Below are 17,175 nucleotides of genomic sequence, written 5' to 3'. Positions count from 1 at the left end.
TGGTCGAGACGTTTTTTCATCTTTCCCCCTACTTTCTTCTGCCCCTCCTAAAATAACGTTTTTTGATTTATTTCGAAAACAGCTCCTACGATTTCTTTTATTTTCGGACTTATTTCGGAGGTAGCCTAGGTGTACAATATTCGTCCATGCATACATCTACAACCGAAAAAATTCTCGAGATAGAATTTTCAAAGATTAGGGGAGACTGGGGCAAAAAGTCACAAAACGGATATTTTATTTTTTTACAAGCTACTCGAGCGCTTCAAAAATTTCTAATTAGCGCAGTTTTATAGGAAATTTACTGCTCTTCAACTCTGTGAAAGTAATTTTCCTCTATTTTGTAAGGAAATACGTTTATCGAGCCAATTTCTAAAAGGTAATTTTGTAATTATTCTCAAAAATGCTGGGGCAAATAGTACCAGACATGGGGTATTATCATATTTTGATTCACTTTAATACGGGCTTCCGTAAATTTGAAAAAAATACCTAGAGGACATATTTTCATAGAAAATTTATTCATTTACACCTTTGTAAAACACCGTTTTCTTTGCGAGAAAAGTGAGAAAACGAGAAAAGCGCTTTTCAAGCTATTTTAGAAAAAGACACACAAAAAAGACTGCAAATCGTATGATCAATGCAAACAACAAGCGACGAAACATGATAATGACGTTTCTTTTCGCCGTGAGACATCAGAAATTGCTTCGCTTTTTTCTTACTTTTTGCTCTATACCTTTTGTAACTTTTTACCCCAAGTGGCCATTTTTAATAAAAGGATTTCTGGAGAAAAGAACTGTTGTAAAATTCTAAAATAGATAGCAGATTCGTATTCAAAAAATCCAAATTATTTAGAAAACATTCACCAGTGCATCAATTTTGGAAAATAAGTAGGTAATAATTGTTATCTTCTGCAAGGAAAATATTTCAAAAATAGGACTAAAAATTTCGATATTTTTTATTTTATAAATTCCTTTTTCGAATTCTAAGACACTTACGACATTGAAGAATGTCTATGGAGGCTATCTATGGAAAAAAATTTAAGCCGCTATCTTTTTTACCTTGGAAGATATTGAAATTTGAATTTTTCGATTTGTGACTTTTTGCCCCAGTCTCCCCTATACTATAAAATTATTTTTGATACTAACTATGGATTGAAGTTTAGTTTAAAGAAAGAAGTTTAAAGTTTAGTTAATGAGTTTAAAAAGCGATAGTCAACCACCATATACACAAAAATTATGTGAAAAATATAATTCATGAAGAGCTGTAGTGATTTCAGGTAACCCCACAAAGAAAAGAATATTTTTGGGAAGAATTATTGGGGAGGGGTGGTGAGGTATTCTTCCTTTTTTCATACTTGTCTGATTCTCGAATAGTTAAAGAAAGTCATCCTGGAATGACCCTGGAATGGGATGAATGAAAAACCTTGACTAAGATGCTATATCCCAATGAGTTTTCAGCATTGTGTAGATTAATATAAATTTCTTTAAAACTTATCACTAACCGAAAATAACAGTAAAAATTAAACCGATAAATAAAATCAATGAAGCATTTAAAATTTATTTCTAAAAAATTCAACAGAGTAAATTTCGGCGTATTTTAACCTGCATGTATGATTAGAACGATTGGAACCTAAATTACTACTATTTTTTAACTAGCTTACATGAAAATACCCATGATAATTTTCGCTTTTATGAAAAATATTATACATAAGGTGAAGTATCCTCTATTCGACCGCCTCTCTATTCGACCACCCTAGGTTCCTCAGGTCGACCAGGCGAAATATTTATTCAAATTATTTACATTTGCAATAATATTTGGCAAATGGTTTAACATCATAGGGTCAGTTATTTCATAATTAATACAAATCAGTAAAAATATCATTGAAATTGACCATAGAACACTAAAAAAAGCACTTAAACGAAGCGTTAAAATATTTCTTAAATAAAAATTCGCAATTTTTCATCAATTTATGGCATTCTTATTGATATTCTTAACTGTTTTCTTAAGGAATTATTTCAATTATTATCCTTACAGATTACTTGAGAATTCAAATTTTGAGTCTAATCGCAAGTTGAGGACTTTATCTTTATTCTGTGCAAAAATTTTAGTTCCACGATTAAGTTAAACATTAAATTTAAGGTCTTAAAATTGAAAGTGCATTTCAAATATAATGTTCCTCAATTCGACCTGTCGACGAATCATAGGAAGTGGAGCTTTTTCAGTTAAATGTTTTACTACTTTTGAATAAATTCATAAAACTGAGTTTTCCTATTTTATATTAATGTTTGACTTAATTTTAAGCGTTATTCATGAAGTGTTAGAAAGCCAAAGTTAAATGCATGACTATAGTTTTGTGGTTTATTTAATTTCTTAGAAAAAATGGGTGGTCGAGTAGAGGAACCCCAGGTGGTCGAGTAAAGGCACTCTGATATCAGAGTGGTCGAGTAGAGGAACACATCGCATTTTTACAACAGTTTAATTTTTTGTAATTTAAAATTATATTATGTCTAAATTAAGTTCACCATAAGATAGATAAGGATCTATTCTATAGTTTTAGATAAAACCCCTAACAAAAAAGACAAATTATAACTGTTTTTTTCATAAGTTTTTCACAAAAGATCTCCTTAAGTGGTCGACATAGGGTCCTTTACCTTACACAGAAAAAAAATATTTTGTAAAAATGTTTGTAAATGTTTGTGAATTCCTATGGGGGAGTTACAAAATGCTTGTGAATCGTATAACCCACAAACAAGTTCGTAAAAGTTTGTACTTTTTCACAAACATGGTTCGTAACATGATCACTTGACCAGCATTTTTTGTACTTTTACATTTTTTGTACATTTGTTCGTAAATGTTCGTGAAATTTTGTCATTTGTTCGTAAATGTTCGTAAAATATTCGTCAGATAAACAAAAATTTACGAACAAATGACAAAATTTTACGAACACTTTTCGTGTGTTTACGAACATTTACGAACAAATGTTTGTAAAAGTATAAAAAAAATGTTCGTCAAGTGATCATGTTACGAACAATGTTTGTGAAAAAGTACAAACTTTTACGAACTTGTTTGTGGGTTATACGATTTACGAGCATTTCATAACTCCCCCATAGGATTTCACAAACATTTACGAACATTTTTACAAAATATTTTTTTCAGTGTGGTGTGTAAAAAAACTTTTGAGCTTCAAAAACTAATTTTCAGCTGAAATATTTACAAATCTGTATCAAATCGGTGCCGGCCAAAATCCCGAAAAGCAAAATCCCGAACGCCAAAATGACATTCCGGATAGTCAAAATCCTGTAAGGGATAAAATTATAAGGAGGATAATCTGTAGAATAACTTTCCAAAACACAGAAAATTTCCCTTTTTCTTCACCAATCGTGAAAGTAGCTTTGACTCTTTTGAGAATGCAGAAATTTATCCTTCAGGATTTGACCCTTTCGGAACTTTAGACTTCGAAATTTTGACTTCCGGGATTTTGACTTTCGTGATTTTGATTTTTCATTTTTTTTGGCTTCTCTGGATTTTGTCCCATTCAGACATATCAGATATCTCTTATCAGATAAAGAAAATTTCTGCTTATTTTATCCTTTTTTTGTCGTGTATACTGAAGAAGCCGATTTTAACGCTACTAGCGGTTATAGAAAAAGTTTCGAATGTTTTGAAAAATTGTTGCCAATAGTAAACTGTTAAATAATTTTTATTTATTAAGTTTTAGGGTAATGAAGACTAATTTTTCAACATCATTTCAGAATTTTAACAAACTTTTACTACATTTTACAAGATTATTTTAAAAAAAAGTTGTGTTGCGTGGATGGATCACTAACAAAATGTAATTGTTTGTTTGGGTTTTTCACTATCCTTAGCCCTTTTTTTTGGTTTTTTTTCTCTCTCTTCTTTTTTCGATACAATTAAAGGAGTTGCGCACTAAAAACTGGAAATTGATAGAAGCGCTCAAAAGCGCTGAGAATAATGCTGTTAAGTTGCAATCAAATCGATTGAATAATAGTGATGAAAGTAGTTTAAATAAACTTGTAAGTTTTCCCTTAAGATAATTATTTCTGATTTTGCTAATGCCATTTTAGTTGATTTTTTTTGTCTTGGTTGATTATGTCTTGCAGGATACTACGGAGATTCAGAGAACAGCTGCGCAAGATGTAGAGAATCGTACTAGGAGTAAAATCAACAAAATATTCCCCAATATTCCAGCGGGACCCACACAGTATGATCAATGGCTTGATCATGTTGGTGATTACCTGAGGAATCACTCAACGTCCGCGAGTAGTATACAGCATTCAGCAATTATTAATAGTAGTACTAGCAATAGTTGTAGAAATAATAGTAATAGTGAAAGTGACGTTGGTGCTGCTGATGGCAAAACTGTGACCACCAACAATCACAGTGTGGAGAGTGAAGATGGTGGCGATGGTGCCGATGGATCCAGTGATAGTTTAGACACTTTACTCTTACAAAATGCACAACTACAGCGAACAGTAGACGAGTATAAAATCATTGTGGCAGATACGGTGAGTTAATTATTTTTATTTATTTATTTATTTTTTTACGAAAACATATTCTACCAAGTTTGCAATCAAATTTTAAAGTACATATAGGGTAAATCAAGCTAATTCAAAACCTGCTCCAAATGGAAATTTTTCACTATTCCAAATGGAAACGTCACTGTTTTCATGATAAATACAGTACCAAATTACTATATTTATATATTTTCTATACCATAGTTTCATTATTTAGTTAATTTTGCTCCAAATAAAGCGAAAATTCATTGATATTCACAAATTTTAGTTTGTTAATTTCTCAGAAAAATTAAAAGTGTACCTTTTCACAATTGAATTTTTCATTAAAGACACAATAAGGTGACCGTTATTTGTTCGTTTTGTTTAACATTTATGTCATATTTCTGGATAATTTTGGTTAAATTAAGTGCTAATCTTTATTGCACTGAGAGAAATCCGAAAAAGTTAAAATTCCTGAAATGTTAATTTTACCCTGCAGTATTGATCCGAAATCGGTGTAAATATTATGCTTTTTAGGTGTATTAGGGGTTAGAGTTACTCTTTTTCATATAAATTTTACCCTTAAAAAGATGTAAAATTAACATTAAAAAATGTTGATATATTTTTACACTTTAAAAGTGTTAAAGTTACCAGGAAAAAATGTTAATCGCGTTTTTCTCTCAGTGTGTAAACGGTACGTGAAGTTTTCAAATGAAATAATTACCTATATCGTGAACAAAAAGGGTTTTTCTGAAGTGTCTGCAAATGCTTCAATAGGAAACACCGGAAATATGATTTTTTTAGAGAGATTTTCTAATTGTTTTAGATGGGAAGGGAGAAAAGACCAGGAATAAGAACAAATCCTGCACTGAGAAAAAAAAGAGGCTACGATTAACTTTTTTTCGTCATAACTTTAACAATTTTCGGTTGTAAAAATATATCAATATTTTTTTAATGTTAATTTTACACCTTTTAAGGGTAAAATCAACATGAAAAAAAGGTAACTTTATCCCATAATACACCTAAAAAGGGTAATATTTACACCGATTTCGGATCAATACTGCAGGGGTGACCGAATCAATGTTTTATGGAATTTCTCTAATAATATTTCCCGTAACATAATAATATTTAGGCTGAATAGAAAGCATATTTTATCTATTTTGGGGATCAGTAATCATTTCATGGGGATCAGTTTCACTTTTTAAACTACGACACGTAACGGTCGCGAGAACAGAGTTTTTTCCAAAAAAACTACAGAAAATATTCCAATTGCAACTAAAGACGACTCCAGGTGATAATTTTTATCAATTTTATTATCTATTGTGATGAGAAAATGCATAAAAATGCACCCATCTGTGAGGAACAGATGGAACGGAAATTTGCTTCAACTCCGGAGCCATCATGCCGAGGGGGTGCTGCAGGGTAAAATTAACATTTCCGGAATGTTATTTTGACTTTTCGGATTTTTCTCAATGTGCACTCAAGAGCAACTTAACAAAGTTTTGGAAGCCTTTCGTCGCGGTTTCACTTATACTGTTCGTCTCTAATTAGAAACTTTCCCTTGTCTCCATTTGGATTAATTTGTTTCCAATAGAAGAATTTTACGCTTGCGTATTTTTCTTGTATTTAAGAAGTTTTCAAATTATTTCTAAAGAATTTTTACTAAACAGTAACATTCTAGAAGAGTCAAGGAGCAAATTTATGTAATTCTGTTCAGAAAAACATTTAACTTAATAATATGTTGAATCTTCTGTCAAAGTTAAAGCGTCTGGAAATGGTTTAGAATTACAGTAGAATCTCTCTTAAATATATTATATTAGTATATTATAAAATACTTCAGTTTGCTTCGCATAATTAAAGTGTATATCGATTTTATAAGTGTTGGGTATCGACCCAACGACAGATGGCGTAAGCCATGCCTGACGCCATCACGGTCACATGACCCTTCCGCGCTCTCAAAGCGTCACTTCCAATACGATTGTCTTGAACTTAGTACGCCATTTATGTGCTCCAGAATTTATTGAAAAATATATCTTGTGAATTAGCTCTAACATCGTGTATTTCATTGCGAAACCACTCCTCAATTGGCATCCCTATCATCTATACTCGAACACCGTTTCGGCGACGATTCAGGGATTAACTATTGATTGTTGCAGGTAGGCCACACCACAACAACTGGCGACGAGGATGGGATTAACTATTGATTGTTGCAGGTAGGCCACACCACAACAACTGGCGACGAGAGGTGAGGAAAAGCCCCACAACAACTTGACGGGAAGTGAGGAAAAGCCCCAACAGCTGAATTTCCAGAAGCCGCATCTAGAGAAATACGCATTCCGGGAAACTTATCCAATAGTTTCACCCTAACCTCACAAACGGGCACATGTGACAATGGCTACTCAAAAAGAAGACAATATCTCTCTTCTGAGCATCCTCAGCGCAACTCAGAAGCTCCTGGAGGACCAACAAAAACGGCTTGCTCAACTTGAGGCAAGATCCAACCAACCAGATCGTCCAGAACTCACCATTGAGGCTCTTGCGCCTTCCATTCAGACGTTCGTCTACGATCCGGACAATGGCGTCACCTTCGACGCATGGTTTTCACTTCATGAGGACATTTTCCGTGAAGATGCAAAATCCCTCGACGACTCTGCCCGAGTTCGTCTTCTCCTCAGGAAGCTCAACCCTCAAGGGCATGAGGGTTATGTGAATTCTCTTCTTCCAAAAGCTCCACGAGATTTCACGTTTGACGAGACAGTTGCACGGCTAAAAGACCTTTTTGGCCGCCGGGAATCACTTTTTCACACCCGCTGGAGATGCCTCCAAATACAGAAGAAAGAGACGGATGACTTTCAGACACATTCGACTGTCATCAACAAGATTTGTGAAGAGTTTAAGCTGGGAGAGCTTACGCCAGAGCACTTCAAGTGTCTTGTTTTTATTCTAAGTCTCAAAAGCAAGAATGATTCTGATGTGCGAACACGACTTCTTCATAAGCTGGAAGTGGAGAAGCCTGAGACACTCACATTGTCCTTTATGGCCAGTGAAGCAACACGTCTCACCAACTTGAAGACTGAGAGTGCTGATCTTGAGCTTAAAGACACTACGCAGGGTGTTCATTTTGTTCAGCGTCAGGGAAAACCTAAAAAGGGGAATTCTTCAAACTCAAAGTCTCAACAATCCGGGCGTAACTCGCAAACACAGCCTACTCAGCAGCCAAAATCTCCTTGTTGGTTCTGTGGTGGATTGCACTTTGTCAAACAGTGTAATTACTCAAAGCACACCTGTAAGGATTGCTCCAGGGTGGGCCACAAGGAAGGGTATTGTTCCCAGAACAATTCCCAAAAGAACTCCTCGAGTTCCAAGTCCCAGTCAAAACAAAAACAAATACACTCTTCGAAATCGAATGTCAATCCTGTCAGTGTTCACCACACTGTTACAAACAGTCAGGCAAAAAGATACATTGACGTGGTAATGAATGGGAAATCCGTGAAGTTGCTTTTCGACACAGGATCAGATGTGACAATTATCTCCAAGGATGTCTGGAGACATCTTGGATCACCAGTTCTGTCAGAGACTCCCTCTACAGCTTCTGATGCCCAGGGAAATCACATTCCTATGGATGGCGAGTTTTTCTGCACGGTTGACTTCAAAGGGGACATTCAAAGGGCCAGATGTCTTGTCACTGATGTCAACATTAACCTTTTTGGTGTTGAATGGATCAATTTATTCAACCTCTGGGGAAAAACCATTTCTTCACTTTGCAGTGTAAACTCAGTTTCCGAAAAAGACATTGTCACATCACTCAAAACAACTTTCCCATCTGTTTTCTCATCTACAATGGGAAAATGCACCAAGGGACAGGCGCATCTTCAGCTGAAGCCTTCAACAGTTCCAGTGTTCAGACCCAAACGCCCTGTACCATACCATGTCACGGATTTGGTGGATGAGGAACTTCAGAGATTGCAGAATCTGGACATCATTTCTCCTGTGGATCACAGTGAGTATGCAGCTCCTATCGTTGTAGCCCGTAAACCCAATGGTTCCATCCGAATCTGTGCTGATTATTCCACCGGGCTCAACAATAATCTCGAATCCCATCACTATCCTATCCCTACCCCTGACCAAATTTTCGCAACACTGTCAACTTGCTCAGTATTCAGCCAAATAGATCTCTCAGATGCATATCTGCAGATCGAAATGGATGAAGAATCGAAGAAACTCCTCACGATTAACACCCACAGAGGTCTCTTCACATTCAATCGCCTCTGTCCTGGGGTAAAATCGGCACCTGGAATTTTCCAACAGCTCATTGATACCATGCTGGCTGGCATCAATGGGGTTCATGCCTATTTTGATGACGTTCTCATCGCATCAAAGACCAAAGAGGAGCATCATCAGACACTCTTGCAAGTGTTTCGACGACTCAGTGAGTACGACTTCCGTGTCAAATTGGAAAAATGCAATTTTTTTCAAAAGGAAGTACGCTTCCTTGGCTTCATTCTCGATGCCAAAGGACAGCGCCCGGATCCAGGAAAAATTGATGCAATTATCAGTATGCCAGCTCCGTCAAATATTGCACAACTCAGATCTTTCCTCGGGGCCGTCACGTTTTATTCACGATTCGTGAAGTCTCTCAGCACCATCCGGGCTCCACTGGACAAAATGCTGCAGAAGGACGTTGGAGATTGGAATTGGACGCCACAGTGTCAAAAGGCTTTCATCAAGGTCAAAGAAATCCTATCCTCAAATCTCCTTCTCACACATTACAATCCTTCCCTTCCTATCACAATCGCTGCAGACGCCAGTGAGACGGGTATTGGTTGCGTAGCATACCATACCATGGAAAATGGGCAGCTCAAGGCATTTTATCATGCCTCTCGCACTCTTACCAAAGCCGAGAAAAACTATTCACAAATTGACAAGGAGGGTCTTGGACTGGTTTATGCTGTTCAGAAGTTTCACACCTACATCTATGGGAGAAAATTTACTCTTCAGACGGACCACAAGCCCCTACTATCAATTTTTGGCTCGAAGAAGGGAGTGCCCATCCACACCGCCAACCGGCTTCAACGCTGGGCTCTCATTCTGTTGGCATATGATTTTAACATTGAATATGTCCCAACAAATGAGTTTGGTGGAGCTGATGTTCTTAGTCGTTTGATTGAGCAACAAAAGTCAAGCAACGAGGACTTCATCATTGCCCAAGTCCGAGATGACGAGATCGTGGACAACATTCTCATCAGTGACGTGAACAAACGCTTACCGGTGACCTTCAAGAAGATTGAGACTGCCACTCTTTCTTCTCCGACTCTACAAGAAGTCTCCAACTACATCCGGCATGGATGGCCTCGCTCTACAGCTGATTTCTCACCGGAAGTGGCAAACTACTACAAAATCAGAGACTCTCTAACACTCATACATTCATGTATAGTCTACAGAGATCGCATTGTCATACCACCAATTTTCAGAAACGCAATTCTCAAGCAGCTACATGACGCTCATCCAGGAATAAATCGTATGAAGAGTCTTGCCCGCTCGTACGTTTTCTGGCCACATATGGATTCTGATATTGAGAACTTGGTCAAATCTTGTTCTTCCTGTGCTGCTGCTGCCAAAAATCCGACAAAATGCGACCTATCCTCATGGCCTCTCACATCAAGGCCATGGCAGAGAGTACATGCCGACTACGCTGGACCAATTGATGGACAGTGGTTCCTTGTCTTGGTAGATGCTTACACAAAATGGCCTGAAGTATACATGACAACTACCACTACATCATTGGCGACCATCAGCAAAATCTCGGATGCCTGCTCACGTTTTGGATTCATGGAGACCATCGTAACAGACAATGGTACCCAATTCACCAGTGCTGAATTCGCTGAATTTTGCCGCGAGCGAGGTATCACCCATATCACGACAGCGCCATTTCATCCACAAAGCAATGGCCTGGCAGAACGTTTCGTGGACACCTTGAAGCGTTCTCTCTCCAAGCTGTGTGGCATTGGCAACACACAGACAGCCCTCACAAAATTCTTGATGTCCTATCGCTGTACACCCAACCCAAATACGTTCAACGGCAGTTCTCCAGCAGAACTCATGATGTCACGACCACTTCGAACGACACTTTCTCTGACTCAACCTATGGAGAATGATCCAATTGAGAGAAACACGGCCATGGAAAATCAATACAACAAGAAACATGGGACCAAAAGTCGTTCATTCGTTCGAGGGGAGGAGGTATTGGCAAAATGCTTCCGTGGCAATCACTCATTCTGGGCACCCGGTACGATCATCGAGAAACGCGGGAACGTTATGTACAACGTCTCAATCCTTTTGCCGAGAGGATGTTCCAGACTGATTCGCAGCCATGTTAATCAACTCCGTAAACGCTACCCAGACACAAACGAATCAGCTGATGATCCCTCTCTGGTTGAAGGTCAACAAGTCTCCATCCCTTTCGACTACGACGATGGAAATCAATCAGCAAACTCCTCTGCTGACGGGACATCTCAGGAATCTTCCAATGTTCCCATGCGGCGAAGTCGTCAGCCATATCGGAACCCTAGGCTTCCGACACGCTCATCTCCTCCACGACTTCGTTCCCGGCTTCCACGCAGGATCCCGCAGGCTCCAGCTTCTTCAAGGGGGGAGGTGTTGGGTATCGACCCAACGACAGATGGCGTAAGCCATGCCTGACGCCATCACGGTCACATGACCCTTCCGCGCTCTCAAAGCGTCACTTCCAATACGATTGTCTTGAACTTAGTACGCCATTTATGTGCTCCAGAATTTATTGAAAAATATATCTTGTGAATTAGCTCTAACATCGTGTATTTCATTGCGAAACCACTCCTCAATTGGCATCCCTATCATCTATACTCGAACACCGTTTCGGCGACGATTCAGGGATTAACTATTGATTGTTGCAGGTAGGCCACACCACAACAATAAGTTAGAAAAATATTTTCAATTGGGCATTTGGGGCGAAATGTCATCCGGTTTATCGATAGATTTGGGCGTCAAAGCCTTTGTAAATTCCACAAAAAGCGCTCAATTATTAAGAATCAGGATAAAATAAAAAAAAAACTGCTGCGAATTTGAGCAAATTAGCCTTATAATTAAACGTGAAAATTATCAACAAAATTTTTCGCCCGATTGGAAAAGAGCCGATTGAGCGAGAGTCTACTGTAGAACATTTACCCTACACATTTTTTTTTGCTAATTTATGTTTTTGCTTATTCCACTGTTAAATTTGCAAATATTTTGATACAATCATCCAATATTGCGATTTATTAGCACAACATGGAATTTAATTAAATTTTGTGGTAATTGTCAATTAAGGAACGCAATATGGTCAAAAAAAAATAATTGTGCTCAATATTTGAAAGCACAACACTTATTTGCTGAAGAGACTCAAAATTTGGTGTTAAGTAGGTCGTTGAACGGTGTTAAAATTTCAGATATTGCCTCTTGGTAGTTTGTTCACACTGCTTTTTTGTTACTTGACGAAGTAATCAACCAAAAGAAATCCACACATTGTTCATTACCCCCGGCCACATGGGCATTTTTATGCTTCACACGTGATTTTTTTCGAAAGAATTAAAAAAAAACTTTCCGTCTTATAAAAACGATGCATAAATCAAAATTAAATTCACAATTAAGTCCCAATAAATCACGCAGATATTGATGTTTTCTTTATAATTCGTCTTAAGTAGTTGAACAGGATAATAGAAAAAATATTTTCAGAGAAAAATATGTCACTACTAATGTGTTTTTAATGGTTTTAATGCTTGTCATTGATTATGTCCAAAGAGACATGTATTGAGTTGTTTGTCAATAACTTTCTATGGATTGTTATCAGGAGAAATGATAAATTGTTTCTCAGAATTGTGTTATCCGTAAAATGAGCGACAGAACAACATTGTTCGCCAAGAAGTGGGTTATCTTGTTTTTGATGAGAGGAAGTTTAATATTTAGTTTATTTTCAATTGTACAATATTTTATCTAAATAATAGATGTTTTATTTATTGGATTAATCGATAAGACTGAAATATTCTTTTTACACATTTTTCAGATTTATCAATCTATATTTAAAATAAAATATATTAGATTTCTTTTGAATAAATCGAAAAAGGGAATTTCACAGTAACATATTCAACTTACCTCATGGATATATTTAGTTCAATCATTTGAAGTCTTCCTGCTAATCAAACACAAAATTGATGTGATATATATATAATAGTTACAATTTTATTCTTTAAATTTATTGAGTTCATAAACTTTTCAAATTCCAATAAACTTTCTGTTTTTTAATTCGCAGTAAAGTTTATTGATATAAAAGCCTCTTATGTTTAAAATTGCAAATTTTACGTGAAATTTGAATTATTAATCTCAATTAATTAAGCATAAATTCTATAAAAACAAACCGTTTCAAGTACACCTCTGACTTAAGTTTTTGACCAATTTAAACATAAAATTTAAGAAATTTCCCCTTCTCGCGATTCTGAGAGAAGAGCAATTTACTGTTCCTACTTTATTTTTTTATTTTTAGCAATTTACTGTGCTCAAGTGCCACTGTATTATCGACTTTTTTATGTGTCGGTTCCTGTCTCGACTGTTTACCCCAGTCCTTGAGAACAATTTCGCAGAAAAAAATCATTTAAAATCACTCAATGTGCGTATGATGTATAATACAGTAAAGAATATAAGGAAATTTAGGGTAATTGTACCAAATTTCGGCCAGCTTACATTGGCACACTTGTCCAAAATTAAGGATATTTTTTGTAGGACTATGATTATTTTTTGAGCTAAAATACAGTGCCCGCTTTGTTATTCAGATAACACTATGCAACAAATTGACAACTTTTTTCTGTCTCAGAGGTCCCACATGGTACGTTTGATAGAGTCGAGTCTCCTGATCAAGAATATGGTTTTGGTTTTCCTCCTATACGTCACATTTTTTTTAATAATAGTTTAATATTTTTTCTGCTTTGCCTTACATTATCCGTTCTATCTCAGGTACTGGTGGACGGAACTTAAAAAAATGTGGGTCCGTTGGAAAGGTCATTAGTTGTGCTTCAACTTTGCTAATAACAAAAAACTTTGTAAAACCACTCCTTCATGGTGTAAAATTAGAGTTTCTCTAAAAATTACCAAAACAGTGGTCTTAAAATGAGGTTTTAAAAATTTGTATAAAATAAACTAAACAAAATATTAAAAATCCATTGACACCAGACGATAGGCACCACTTAGGACTACAATTTTGCTCATCTAAGACATCGCGCTCCGATCACTCTAAATGCCTCATTTGTTGGTTTTTGTCATTTTCCAAAAATATAAAATCCCTAATTTCAGCAAATTTCTCAGAGATTTTTGAAAAATTATTTTGAGGCATAATGTAAACATACAAAAATGTTGAGATTCTTCAACTCGATCGGAAGATCATCAACGTGATTTTTATTCACATCTCCAAGCACCCCTCAGCCACAAGAAGGAGCCCCTTAACTCCCTTTAGAGTACAATCTTTGTTATATGTAGAAAATACATCAGCGAAAATGTCGCATATGTATATATCAATGACCTTAGATCATACTTCTCTAGAATTTTTGAACTTACTTTTCTAGAAATTACCTCTTCCAAAAAGTATTAAAAGAGTATGAAGTTTTTTTAATCAACTGTACTTCTAGCATTTTATTTACGGCGGGAAAATGAAATTAGTGCAGTGTTATACGAGAACATATTGAAATCAAACTGCACTAGAATTAAAATAAATGGATGGATGGAAATAAATAGAAATAATGTTAAAAAATATTAAGGAATAAAAAAGATATTTCTTACTTAATCTCGGAGAAATTTGCTGAAATTAGGGATTTTATATTTTTGGAAAATGACAAAAACCAACAAATGAGGCATTTAGAGTGATCGGAGCGCGATGTCTTAGATGAGCAAAATTGTAGTCCTAAGTAGTGCCTATCGTCTAGTGTCAATGGATTTTTAAAATTTTGTTTAGTTTATTTTATACAAATTTTTAAAACCTCATTTTAAGACCACTGTTTTGGTAATTTTTAGAGAAACTCTAATTTTACACCATGAAGGAGTGGTTTTACAAAGTTTTTTGTTATTAGCAAAGTTGAAGCACAACTAATGACCTTTCCAACGGACCCACATTTTTTTAAGTTCCGTCCACCAGTACCTGAGATAGAACGGATAATGTAAGGCAAAGCAGAAAAAATATTAAACTATTATTAAAAAAAAATGTGACGTATAGGAGGAAAACCAAAACCATATTCTTGATCAGGAGACTCGACTCTATCAAACGTACCATGTGGGACCTCTGAGACAAAAACCGTGTTGCATAGTGTAATTGGGAGACAAAATGACAAATATCGCCTTCGCTATTTGGATAGATTTCTTGAATTTGATTTGATTAGTATAAAAATTTTAAAGAAAGATTAATTAATAAGACATTGGCCTCAATTCTGAGACCAAGATCAAGATCAAGAAAATTTCAAGATTTTGGTATTCTGAAATTAAAAAATCAAGATCAAGATGACAAATCTGTCAAATGTCTTGGAATCTTAAAATCCAAGACACAAACCGTGTGGAAGTGGATATGAAGATTTGCAATTCTAGAACCAATATTTCAAGATTTCAAGACGTCAAATTTCTTGTTTTCTTGAAATAATTCCAAGAACCACTCGGAGGTGCTTGGAATTTTCAAGGTACTAACAATTTTAAGAGTTTCATGCGGAAATTGTTTTTGATGAGGAATATTTCTATAAGACATGATACAAAAAGAGAAAATGATTATGAAAAATGCTATATTTGATCTTGTAATTTAATCGTAATGATACATATTTCTATATGTACGTTTCAAAGTACAACACTCTGAGAATACCTGCAAAATAATCACATCTTAAAAAAGCGTTTTAGAGTTTATCACATGTCACAAGTTTTGTTTGCACTTCTTTTATTCCCGATTATGGACTGTAATATATTATTTAATACAACATATAATTAATTTTTCTAATTTATACGGCGAAATTTCAACAAATTCGGCAAAGAAATTAAAATATTTGTCAGAAATGACGTGTCGTTAAGTGTGAAAAATCTTGAAATCTTGGTTCTTAGCTAAGACATTGTAAGTTCCATTAATGTTTCGCGTCAGAATATGAAATCTTGATCTTGGAAATATTTGACAGCTTGAAATTTTGATCTTGATCTTGGTTTCAGAATTGAGGCCAATATATACTAAAATTTTGTCAAAATCGCTTCAGAAACACCAAAAAATGCAGTCCGGTCATGACATTTTTGGTTTTAGCTCGGGTCAGGGAACATCGAGCGAGGAGTGCGATGTACCGCTGGAAAGGTCTCGACCTCAAATACAACATACTAAAATTTAAAGAAAAAGCATCGTCTAGTTTTCGAAATATTCAAGATCAATTAATCGAAAATCGGTTTTTCGATTAATCGGACCTTCGATATAAAGAATCTTAGCTACCATCTTAGCTACCATCTGGGCTTTTTTGTATTATTTTCTGGATCTGGACTTTTTCGTGTAGTTTCGTATTATTTCGTTAGAAGAAAGGAAGTGTCTCGGATTAAGGGGAAATGGTGTGTTGTACGAGATATTTTAGGATGTCTAGTCTATGGTTAAATTTCTAATTAAATCATTTAAACAATCACCAAATTGAATTATCAGTAAATGAACAATCAATTTTCAATGTTTTCTTTTTATTCTTAAATTTGTTTGACTTAAATAAATTGCATTCCGCTTTTATGGGAATATAACTAAAAGAAGATATTTACTTTAGAAAATCCTCTATATTGAAATTCATGATATTCGTAACAGTAACAGTTTATGATTTTTACGAAGTTTTTTAAAATTAAATTGCAAATCTTCTTGATAGTAAACCACTAATATTTTTAATTTAAATTCTTATAGTAGTTTCTGTATGTTTTTATTATATTTGACAAAGGAATTTACCATATACAAAAAAAATGTTCTCTATTTGCTCAGCAATAAAGTGGAATGCTGAAAATAAGATAAGACTGAAGAAGTCATTTATAGACCATAAAACTTTCTTTATCTGCACGTGTGACCTATTTACAGAACAAAATTAAATGATGTGAAAATGCTTTTTGTTGAATTTGTAATGCAATGATTTAAAGAGGGTAGGGGGGATTTTAAGAGCCACGGGGATGCAAGAATTAGGGGAGAGTAATCTCCCTTCGAACGTTCATGCCTTCGAATAATGCGAGTTTTCTTTTATTTTTCCTAAGAGACTTGCATATAATTATCACGTAATTATCAATAATTAATGATAAGCTACCTTAATAGAAATGTGTTAGGTTTTTAGGATAAATGAAAGAAAATTCACATTATTCGAAGGCATGAACGTTCGAAGGGAGAGTACTTTTCCCTAGTTATATTCTTTTGAATTGGGGTTTTTTCAATGGGTTGTATATAATTGAAAATGTTTAATTTTTCTTTTATGACTTATTTGACAATTTAATTGCTTTTGGAATTCAGGAGGTCGTGCTGAAGAATCTGGAGCTAAAGGTGAAGGAGCAGGATGCGTATTGGCGTAAAGTTGTGGAGACGAAAGATGAGGAACTACAAGGACTGAAGATATCATCAACATGTCAGGTAAGTTTTTTT

At 35.4% G+C, this 17,175-nt stretch overlaps 1 protein-coding gene across 4 annotated transcripts in view; it reads left to right on the top strand.

Moving 5' to 3' along the window:
• LOC129807666 (ribosome-binding protein 1) overlaps positions 1-17,175 on the top strand; it is a 30,788-nt gene that overhangs the window by 12,048 nt on the left and 1,565 nt on the right. For 2 of the 4 annotated variants that reach the window (XM_055857090.1, XM_055857101.1), the window contains exons 7-9: positions 3,915-4,031; positions 4,119-4,523; positions 17,047-17,163. In XM_055857090.1, the coding sequence (XP_055713065.1) occupies positions 3,915-4,031; positions 4,119-4,523; positions 17,047-17,163 (639 nt within the window). The remainder of the gene's footprint in view (positions 1-3,914; positions 4,032-4,118; positions 4,524-17,046; positions 17,164-17,175) is intronic. The other 2 variants (XM_055857109.1, XM_055857117.1) reach the window with 1 other exon arrangement.

This window comes from Phlebotomus papatasi, chromosome 1, assembly GCF_024763615.1.
Source record: "Phlebotomus papatasi isolate M1 chromosome 1, Ppap_2.1, whole genome shotgun sequence".
Taxonomy (NCBI): domain Eukaryota; kingdom Metazoa; phylum Arthropoda; class Insecta; order Diptera; family Psychodidae; genus Phlebotomus; species Phlebotomus papatasi.
Note: the sequence above shows the minus strand (reverse complement) of the source record. Positions and strands in the feature narration are given on the sequence as shown.